The following is an 11,173-nucleotide window of genomic DNA, read 5'->3' on the forward strand; positions in this document are numbered from 1 at the left end:
GTGTAAACTCAATCCCACTACTTCTTGCCATCTCCACTGCCATCCCCAGGGTGTAAGCCACCATCGTTTTGCTCTCAGGGGCCAGCACAACCTCCTCCCCCAGCCCCACTCTCATCTCTCTGCAGACCAGTTTCCACTTGGATGATTTTTTAAAAATATGAATCAGATATTTCCACCTAAATGTATAAACCCTCCTATGACTTCCTCTCATATCTGGACTAGAAACTGAAACTCCTTCCTCCCACTTAGAAACATTCCATGGGACCTGGCCCTGCCTGCAGTCTGACTTCATCAGGGACCATTCCTCCCCTCATTGGCCCGAGCAGAGGCTGTAGACTGCGGCATGGCCTCTCCTACCTTGAGAACCTCTTCCCTGTTGCTCTCTCAGCAGGGGGCTCCTCCCCCCAGTCTTCATGCCTCCCCCACCGTTTCATTCACAGCAGCCTTCACCACCTTGGCCATTCCCCTTACATCATCAGCACTGAATATAATTGACTCCAAATTGACTCCAAAGCACTTATGAGTCTCTGAAATGTTCATTTGTCAGTCCTCATTAGAATTTTAAGTTTCATGAAGCCAAGTAGCCTGAGGGTCCAGAGACAGTGAGTGAGCGGCACGTAGTAGGTGTTCAGTAAAATACTTGTTGAAAGAAACAAGTGAACAAACGAAGGAGCTGCTCAAGGACCTTTGGAGAAAGACCTGTTTTATGCACATCACTACCAGGGCTACAGGCTGGGAAAGAAGGCAGACAGGGCGGGGAGGAAGAAGGAATGGTGGGAGAGGGTGGGGGAGCTCCTCTAATTGTGTGGGGTGGGAGTCACATAGGGTGGAGTCATGAGGTGCTACCCTCAGCCTGGGCTTCCTTCCAGGCCTGGCGCACCTCGATCTTCACCTTGAAAGGTTTGATCTGCAAGACGAGACTGGGATTGCCCTCCAGAGAGGGTAGCTTCCCATCATCCGGGATCTCCAGGTTGAACCTCTGCAGCAGCCGGGACATGAAGAGGAAGAGCTCCTGGCGGGCTAGCATCTCACCTACACAGGAGCGGGGTCCGGCTCCAAAGGGCAAGTAGCTTAACGATGGCGAGATGAGTTGTGTCCCCGTGGGGTCCAAGAAGCGCTCTGTGGAAACGGGGAGGCCATGGAGAGGCATCAGCCAGGGGCCAGGCCAGGGTCAGTAGAGGACTAGGGAAGGACAAGGCCCTGCCTGGGGAGCCCCAGTCTGGGAAGGTGGACAGCCTTATTTGGGGGGGCGGCAATCTTAGGAGAGATAAATGCCCTGCTCTCAGGTAGCCCTTAATCACACAGAGAAGATGGAATATTCAGAAAGGATGAAAAGATGTATTAAACAGATGAAAATGGCACCATCCAACAGGAGAGGGGGCTGACTTCACAGGAGACGTATGCCTATGGGCCTTCTTAGAAGAGGAGCTTGCAGTTGGTGGAAGGAGAGTGGGAAACCCAGCTGTGAAGAATGTGGGTAAGTGTCGGGTAGGCTAGGGGTGTCAACAGGTCCATGTAGTGGGAGTCAGGAGTCTTCTAGTAGGAAGCTTGGCAGAAGGGAAGCAATGCTGGAGAGGTGGGCACAGAGGGCGCTGTGTGGCCAGGGGGCAGGACAGAACAGGGACTCACCGGGCATGAACAGGTCGGGCTGCTGCCACTCCTCATTGTGATGCAGTGCCCACAGGTTGACCACAACGTCTGTGCCCTTGTCAATGGTAAGGTCGCCAATGCTGCCCCAGAGAGGGAGAGGAAAAGAGGGTCTGGAGTATTGTCCTTCCCCACCTGCTCTGCCCCAAGTCTCCGTGGTCCCTACCCTGGGGAAAAGAGTCCTTTGCTCCCTCATGCCACTCCCTCATGCCCACTCCTGCATCTTCTCCTCAGCTTCTGCCAGATTGAATGTGAATCCAGCCCTCTCTTCCTGACTAGCACTTGGGATCAACACTTGTGTGTCTGTTAGGGCCTGTGGGTGTGCATATTGAGCTGCTGCGTGTGTGTTTTGGATTGGGTAGGAGCACATGTCTCCCAGGTGGCAGGCAGCTTCTGAGGGAGGTCAGGTCGATGGGTGAGTGAGTGTCAGTGGGTAGAAGACACACTGGTCAGTAGGGTCATGGGTAGGATGATCGGTTGTCAGTGGTTGACTGTAGGTTGACCAGCCAGCTGGAAGAGTCAGATGCTGGGGGAGGGTGCAGGTGGGTTGGACGTTCCTGGGAGGGAAGGCACACCTGGAGTCAATGATAGCCTTGTGGGGGATCAGCATAGGGGCCACAGGCCGGATTCGGAGCACCTCTCGGATGGTCGCCTCCAGCAGGACAAGGCGGTTCCGGTCACTGATGGTTGGGGTGCGATTGAAACCTATATTCTGGTCAATGCTATCCTGGATCCTCTTCTTCAACTGAGGGCCAGAACAGGGTGGATGTTACCAGGGTGTATCAGCCCAGGAGAAGCGAGGGCTTAGAAGAATCCTACTGTCACACCCAAAAGGGCAAGACCCTTCCCAGTGGTGGCTCTACAGCCCCGGCTTTGCTTGCAGAAGATGGGGCAGCTCCACCGAAGGACGAGAGCCAACCACTGCTTGGGCAAAGGGTGCTTCAGCCCAGGCATCCTGCAAAGAAATCCCGAGGTACTGACTCTCCCTTCCTCTGGAGCAGAAGTGAGAGCGCCTGGGGTCAAGAGTGCTTGGGAAGGCTTGGGTGGAGAGAAACTCACCGAAGGATGGTGTAGCAGGTAGGCCACGATCCACTTTATCACAGAGGTGGTGGTCTCCACACCAGCCCCGAAGATGTCCGCTATGGTAGCGAGCATGTGTCTGTTTGAAAGCAGCTTTGAATCCTGCTCTGGGCCAGTGTTGTTATTGTCTGCATTCACCTTGGCTTGCATCAGTATGTGCAGCAAGTTAGTGATGGAGTCGCTGGTGAAGTTCTCCTGGTTGGGTGAGATTGGGAGACGATGAAGAGGAAGGAGCCCCATCTGCAACCCCTGCCATACTCTCACCCAGACTGTAGACACAAAGGCTTCTCCCACTTGGGAATGAGGGAGTGGAGGGAGGCTCGTCAGGACCCATGAGCTTGTGGGAGTGGAGAAAACACTGGGCCCTCTTTAAATTTGCGGGGTGGACGGGACCCTTCAGCGTCCTCTTCAGTTCCTCATGTCTCTACTCCTATTTACTAGTTAAGTCAGGTTTTATTGAGCACCTACTACATGGCAGGCTCTCTGCTAGGTGCTGGAGCTGCTACACTGTCCAAAACGGACCCTACCCTGCTCTCCTGCCACTTTCCACCTAACTCGTCATCTCTTCTGCTTCATCACCTACCTGACATTTTTCAAGGATTTCACTCAGCAATTCATTTCGCGTTTCAACACAACCCTTCATCTTTTCCATGGCTTTGCTGGGGAAAATCTGCAAAGTAGAAATGTTAGATTCTCCCTGGCCGTCCCTGGTGAGTTCCCACCCTGATCCCAACCTTCAGCCAGAATGGAAAGCAGGAGAGGGACCCGGAATGGGAGCATCAGTGACAACCAGGACAATTCCAAACAAGGGAGAAAGGAGTCACCTCCACTTCCCCTTCCCCCTTCAATCGAACATCTAGCAATGACTGAGACTTTACTCAGTAGTAACACAGACATGAGTCTCAAGGCGTGATTAAGTTCCTTAACTTTTTGAAGCCTGTATTTTCATCTGCATGGGGATAATAAAGCCCACTTCCAAAAGGAATGCGTGATTCATGAATGTGGAACTTTGGTACTGGCACATGGCATTTCCCAGTTGCTCAGTGGGTAAAGTCTCTGCCTGCAATGCAGGAGACGTGGGTTCAATCCCTAGGTTGGGAAGGTGCCCTGTAGAGGGAAGTGGCAACCCACTCCAGTGTTCTTGCCTGGGAAATCCCATGGACAGCGGAGTCAGGTGGGTAACAGTTCGTGGGGTCGCCAAAGTCAGACACGACTGAGTGACTAAACCCCACCACCAGCATTACCATGAGTATCACAGGGCACAGTGTAAAAGCTAAACCTATTTCTGTAGAGAAGCAGCAAGATTTTGAAGAGTCAGAGGAGGCAGAGGTCACAGTAATTGAGGTAGTCAGGAAAAAATGTGGGTCTGGAGTGAACTGTAAGAGGAAAGAACTGGGGATACTGTCAGGGTGTGCTGAGGTCTGCCCGTAGGGCCTGGCCCCATCCTCACCTTCAGCGCAGGGAATATGTCTAACAGAACTTCCTTGCTCAGAACCTCCAGGATGCCATCATTGACATTTTGTATGGCCTTCAGGGCAGGATCCTCATTCTTGAAGGAGAAGTTGAAGCAGATAAAGCTGATTATGTTGGTGACCGCCAGAGAGAGAGGCTCGGACAGATCTATGGACTGTCCATGCTGGGTAGCCAGGAAATCACACAGCACGTTGGCTTCCTGATTAACTGAGCAGAGAGGGGGATGTGAGGGAGGAACTGAGCCATCCCTTCACCCCCATCTCGACCAGTTCCATCTGAATCTAAGACAGCAGATGTCCAGCAGATGGCAGTGGTAGCCAAGAAAATGTGGAATGGAGGCACCCAGAACCCTCCCCTTCCCCAACCCTCTGCAGGCTCCTTGAGCCCAGGGCCAGCCAGGCACTCACTGATCTTCTCTAACTTCAGGTTGCCATCCTTGAACAGGGCAAAGGCATTCAGTACCAGCTTCCGATGCAGCTGCCAGTGGGCACCATGGTCGGCAAAGGCAATGCCCTTTTGGTTGTCTGACAGGATGTCTAGAGTGGCCTTTGGAAAGCAGGAAAGGACATAGGACAAAGGACTCAGGCACCATCCACCTGCCCTCACTGAGGGCAAAGAGGCTGGTACCTGTCATCAGCCTCCTTGTAGAGCTCCCTGCTTCACTCCACCCTGACTGCAAGGCCTTGGTAGGACAGAACCTATGGCCTGACACTCCCAGCTCCAACAGAGAGACAGAGTAAGGCGAAAGAAAGAACCCTGAGTTAGATTGTTCAGATCAATGACAGGGTGAGGCAGCTGTGATGGGATGGACTCTCTAAACTTGTAGGAGCAGAGACTGAGGACACACCAGGCCCCTGCCCTTCCCTGGGTCCTCTGGGGATGGGGGCTGCTAAAGGCACAGCAGCTGAGCCCCCTTTAGTTCTCCCTTCTGTTAGGTAGGTAGAATTGGGAAAAGGAGTCCAAAATGGTGGTGGCTAAAAAACAAGGAAGGGCAAAGGTATGTCCGAGGACCAGAGTGAAGACTTCAGTAGAACAAACAGCACTCCTGCTAAGCCCAATTTGCCTGGGGCAGGCCCAGGGGAAGGCAAAAACATATAAAAGGAAGAGCCAGAGCACTCTCTCTCTTTCCCGTGTGCGTGCACTCTTTCTCTCTCTCTCCCTCTCTCACTCCCTCTCCCTCTCTCTCCCTCCCCCATGGACTCCTCCACTCTCTTCTCTTCAAGTCTTTGGGTTGGCATGCCCTCACACTTCAAGGATGGATTCTCCTGCTATCTTCTAAATAAAATAGAGCTATAACACTGATTTGCCTAAGAGCTATAACACGGTTTGTCCAAGACCCGAGAGCTGTGACGCGCCGAGGGCTTTAATGTCCATCCCGGCAAATCTTTGTTGTGATGAGACAAAGAACTGAGGAACATACACTCGCGTGACACTTCCATTGCCAGCCGTGTACGCACTACAGGGCCACATCGGGAGAGGCACATGTCTTGTCCACCCGGCCGGGACTTGGGCCAAGCTGCTTCTGCCCAGAGGACCCCCAAAACTATACAGGTCCCCCCAGACCTCCCCTCTTCTATCCCCGGATCTGCAGGCCCCATCAGACTAGCCGCCTCCTTCCTCTTTGCCCTGGAGAGAAGCCCTGCAGAGATGGGAGAGGGTAGTTGGCCCACAGACCAGGCCGACTGGCCCAAGCAAAGAAGAGTCAAGCCTTGGTCTGATCAAAGATAAGCAGCCAGGGGGCCTTGCCCAGGACATTCAGGGGAGTACCCTGCAGCCAGGTGCTGTGTCAGAGGCTGGCAGTGTTGCTGGATGACTAGCTCCCACTGCCTTCTGCCCCCAGGAGCAAACAGAAAGCTCGACAGGTTGAATCTTCAGCGTCCTCCTTGAAAGTGCTTGCATAGGTCAGCTCCCTAGGGCTGGAACAGCTCCAGGAAGCTCCAAGAAAATAGTGATCCCAGCCCTCCAAGAATCAGGGTACTTCCCCCTCACAACTTTTTGTGGAGGACAGGAATCACTAACCCGTTTTCCATGTGAGCTCTGTTCATCAAGGCTAGTTATTGAGAACTTCCAGCACTGGCCTAAATGCTTTACATACACTCTTTCAGTGAATCATATGAGAGCTCAGATTTCAGGCTCAGAGAGCTAGACTCTTGGGCTTCCCAAGTGGCTGAGATGGTAAAGAACTTCTCCGCAACGGGCGAGACCTGGGTTTGATTCCTGGGTCAGGAGGATTGCCCAGAGTAGGAAATGGCAACCCACCCTAGTATGCTTGCCTGGAGCGAGGAGTGTGGTGGGCTAGTCCATGGGGTCACAAAGAGGCGGTCAAGACCGAGCGGCTCACACTTTCACTTTTTCAGCTTTTTCCCTGACCCCCTCAAGCCACTACCCCCACCCTGTCCCATCTCCAGAAAAAGCCAGAAAATAAAGTCTTCCTTTACTTCTTCCTGCCTAGTTTAGAGCCTGGGTGAGGTCTGAGGGGTCACTCCCCACCCATAACCCCACCAGTCTGTTATTGGAAGAATCACAGGTTGCTGGAACTAGAAGGGGCATTGCAGGCATGGCCTTGGCTGAAGAGCTCGACATGCTCAGGGGCTGGTGAGGGGAGGGATGAGAGGCATTACTTACCACTTTGGGACGCCCAGAGAATTCCTTGCCCTTCTTGAGAAGCACCTCCCTGGCCAACTGGTGGTGTCCAATCATCACAGTAGTCTTGGAACCCAAACGAAAGGAATAGATGGGGCCATATTTTTCCTGCAGCTTGAAGAAGTTCTCGTGTTGCTGGCCACGTCTGGGGAGGAACGGCAGGCTGCCCACCAGGGGCAGGGATGGGAGGCTCCTGGGGTACTTGGCACCAGAGTGCTTGGTCTTGGGCCAAAATAAATAGGCGAGGGTGAGCAGAAAGACAGCCAAGAGCACCCACATTGTGTCCGGGTGGCAGCAGGCAGGACAAAGAGCTGTGGAGTGGCTTCACCCACCTTAGGGTGCAAGAAGGCCTTTTTAAGGGCTCCCCTGACCTTCTCCTTGACTTTATGTTATTGCTCGCCTTGTGGAAGTTTATCCTGCAGCACAGCCAGGAGTTGTCTTCCAGAATGGGGAAGGGAGAGAAGGCTTGTTTCAAGAGCTGGCTCCACACCAGGGCACACCCCTAAGGGAGGGGCTAGGTAAGGGCACAGACAGCTAGTCCCTGTCCCTTGCTCCCTGTCCATCAACGTCTCCAGAGTGGGCTAGAAGCAAATGATATCTGGGTCAGGAATCACGGCTCGGGACTCTCTGTACTATGAAATCATAAACAACAGACAGCTATCCTATTTTATCAGCTGAGGAAAGTGAGGCCTCCCAGGGTCAGGTTTATATAAAGGCACACAGATAATGATGGCTTGAAGCAGTTCTCTTTATTCCTAGTTTGCTGCTTTTGCCAGGGGGAGTGAAACCCTTGCATTAGAGCAGGGCCCCTATTGTCATATGGGTTTAGGCTCAAATTCTAGCTTAACCGCTCTCTAGCTATATGGCTTAAAAGGTTTAGCATGAAGTTTACCATTTGAGTGTACAAATCAGTTGCATTGAATATGCTTCACAGTGTTGTACAGCCATCACCACTGTCTACTTCCAAAACTGTTTTCATAACCTTTTTGTGACTGAACAGCATACTGTTAAGCGGGTATACCACCTTTTGTTTGTTCATTCATCAGTTAATGGACACATAGGTTGTTTCCACTTTTGGCTACTGTGAATAATGCTGCTATGGACATGGGTGTACGTGTCCGCAGCATGAACATAGTATCTACTTGGGTCCCTGTTTTCAATTTTGGGGGTGGTAAATACCTAGAAGTGGAATCGCTGGGTCAGATAGTAACTTTATGGTTACTTACCTGTTTTAAGTTTCCGTTTCTTCCTCTATAATGGGAATAACAGTGGCATATACTTCTTTTTCTTTTTAAGTTTAATGTTTCTTTATTTATTTATTAATCAATTCTTTAACTATTGGCTTCTAAGACCTTAACTTTAAAAAGCCCTTCATTCCCAGTGTTAGTGTGAATGATGCTCTTGAAGGATGCCTTTCCTTTTGGTCTTAGACAGGTGGTCCGGGGATTGGGAAAGGGAAGAGGGTGGGAGCTTACTTATCACACTACTGCTTTGGATGGAGGGAGCCTTTTAGAAAATGTCTCGCAGTTACAGCAGGCCAGCTCCCTTACAGAATTTTCCAGGCTTTTCTTCCTGCTATCTAGTTGCTCCTTACTCCCCTGACTGCTGGGTTCTTAACCCTCCTGTATCCCTGAGATCTTGCTGGATTATCTGTTCTGATTTTTCATTAGACACCATAAAACCATTGCCAAAGCCTTAGTGAAGAAACAGTTGAAGGGTGAGGCCGGGAGGGGGAGAGGCGGAGCAGGATTCCTGATCAAAACTCCTTTTATCCCTTCTCCATTTTGATTGGGTTAGTTAGCAGAGATTTCTTCACAGTTCTCTGCTTCTGAAGAGATTCTGAGTTGGGGTGGGGGACCTTCTTTTAAAGAGAAGGGCTCCTTTTAGAGACTTTCTCCTTTTAAACCTGTGGTCAGGGCTGTGGGTCCAAGGGACGTCCTGAATGTCTCAGAGGGGTGGGGGTGGGACTGACCACATTCTGGTCTTCCTGATGGAATTTTCCAAGCCAGCAGACCCCTGTGGCAGAGACTTGATTACTTTGCGAGCTGCCGTTTGAAGTAGGGGCACTTGAATTATAGCCGGGAACCTAGTGTGGAATGAGAAAACAGTAGCGACCAACTGCGGTCTTCTGAGAACACAGCTGTTGCCAACTATTTGTTCCAGGGCTTCTGAGCTCAGGCCACCCCCACCCCCTCTTTGGTCTGAGAGGCATGTCTGTATCGGAATGTGTAGCTGTAATCAGCAGCGGCTGTAAGCGGGGGTGGGGACAGACACACACCCTTCTGCTGCCTGTTCCTGGTGAGAAAAAGCCACAGATGTGATCAAACCAGAAGTCTTACAAAAGAAATATATATGCTTCTAGGGACTGCTGGTTTAACCGCACGCTTAGAGAAGGGCTACAGTGTCCCTTGGGTGGCCTGAGATTCTTCTAAAAGTAGGCTTTTCTGAAAAGCTCCCCATGTTCTAGTACTGCTTTTGTTACTGTTCAGAGTTCCTTAGATGCAGAGATAGGCAGAGAGAGTGGGGACCCTATTGGAGCACCTCCTCTGTCCCTCAGGAAAGGCTGTCCTTTTGACTTGTGGGCAGAGTAAACCCTGGCGAGGATTTTGAGCAGTGTTGGAAATAGGAAGCATCTCATGCTATGTCAGCAGGTGGGGGATAGCAGCTGGAAACTGCCTGGTACAGTGGAAAGAGTGGGACTGGGGAGCCAGAAGACCTGCCTCTGTATCTTGGCTCCCCCACAGGATCTCAGAGGCTGCATAACTGCTCTGAACTTCATCTTGAAAATAATAGAACCTACTGGAAGAGTTTTTGGCTCCATCCCTTCATTCTTTCTGGAGTTATTTCTCCACTGACCTCTAGTAGCATATTGGGCACCTACTGACCTGGGGAGTCCCTCTTTCAGTATCCTATAATTTTGCCTTTTCATACTGTTCATGGGGTTCTCAAGGCAAGAATACTGAAGTGGCTTGCCATTCCCTTCTCCAGTGGACCACATTCTGTCAGACCTCTACACCATGACCCCCCCGTCTTGGGTTGCCCTGCAGGCATTGCTTAGTTTCATTGAGTTAGACAAGGCTGTGGTCCTAGTGTGATTAGATTGACTAGTTTTCTGTGAGTATGGTTTCAGTGTGTCTGCCCTCTGATGCCCTCTTGCAACACCTACCATCTTACTTGGGTTTCTCTTACCTTAGGCGTGGGGTATCTATTCACTTCTGCTCCAGCAAAGCACAGACACTGCTCCTTATCTTGGATGAGGGGTATCTCCTCCCGCCGCCCTTCCTGACCTTCAACGTGGGATAGCTCCTCTAGGCCCTCCTGCCCCCGCACAGCCACCACTCCTTGGATGTTAGGTTGCTCCTCCCGGTCGCCGCCCTGGACACGGAACAACAGACTGGTTCCAAATAGGAAAAGGAGTACATCAAAGCTGTATATTGTCACCCTGCTTATTTAACTTCTATGCAGATTATATCATGAGAAACGCTTGGACTGGAATCAAAATTGCCGGGAGAAATATCAATAACCTCAGATATGCAGATGACACCACCCTTATGGCAGAAAGTGAAGAGGAACTAAAAAGCCTCTTGATGAAAGTGAAAGAGGAGACTGAAAAAGTTGGCTTAAAGCTCAACATTCAGAAAACGAAGATCATGGCATCCGGTCCCATCACTCCATGGGAAATAGATGGAGAAACAGTGGAAACAGTGTCAGACTTTATTTTTGGGGGCTCCAAAATCTCTGCAGATGGTGATTGCAGCCATGACATTAAAAGACGCTTACTCCTTGGAAGAAAAGTTATGACCAACCTAGATAGCATATTAAAAAGCAGAGATATTACTTTGCCGACTAAGGTCCGTCTAGTCAAGGCTATGGTTTTTCCAGTGGTCATGTATGGATGTGAGAGTTGCACTGTGAAGAAGGCTGAGCACCCAAGAATTGATGCTTTTGAACTTTAGTGTTGGAGAAGACTCTTGAGAGTCCCTTGGACTGCAAGGAGATCCAACAAGTCCATTCTGAAGGAGATCAGCCCTGGGATTTCTTTTGGAAGGAATGATGCTAAAGCTGAAACTCCAGTACTTTGGCCACCTCATGTGAAGAGTTGACTCACTGGAAAAGACTTTGATGCTGGGAGGGATTGGGGGCAGGAGGAGAAGGGGAAGACTGAGGATGAGATGGCTGGATGGCATCACTGACTTGATGGACGCGAATCTGAGTGAACTCTGGGAGTTGGTGATGGACAGGGAGGCCTGGCATGCTGCAATTCATGGGGTCGCAAAGAGTCGGACATGACTGAGTGACTGAACTGAACTGAACTGAAAGAGTTATTGGC

At 50.9% G+C, this 11,173-nt stretch overlaps 1 protein-coding gene across 1 annotated transcript; it reads right to left on the reverse strand.

Moving 5' to 3' along the window:
• Nucleotides 1-682: 682 nt before the first annotated feature.
• Nucleotides 683-7,173, reverse strand: CYP17 (steroid 17-alpha-hydroxylase/17,20 lyase). Its single transcript, XM_012102863.4, has 8 exons — nucleotides 6,826-7,173; nucleotides 4,608-4,746; nucleotides 4,178-4,407; nucleotides 3,311-3,397; nucleotides 2,707-2,922; nucleotides 2,223-2,392; nucleotides 1,630-1,730; nucleotides 683-1,119 (listed from the first exon to the last, which is right to left on the reverse strand). Exons 1-8 carry the CDS (start codon nucleotides 7,120-7,122, stop codon nucleotides 833-835), a joined length of 1,527 nt encoding a protein of 508 aa, XP_011958253.2. The 5' UTR covers nucleotides 7,123-7,173; the 3' UTR covers nucleotides 683-832.
• Between the last annotated feature and the right edge of the window lie 4,000 nt (nucleotides 7,174-11,173).

The sequence above is a fragment of the Ovis aries genome, chromosome 22, assembly GCF_016772045.2.
Source record: "Ovis aries strain OAR_USU_Benz2616 breed Rambouillet chromosome 22, ARS-UI_Ramb_v3.0, whole genome shotgun sequence".
NCBI lineage: Eukaryota > Metazoa > Chordata > Mammalia > Artiodactyla > Bovidae > Ovis > Ovis aries.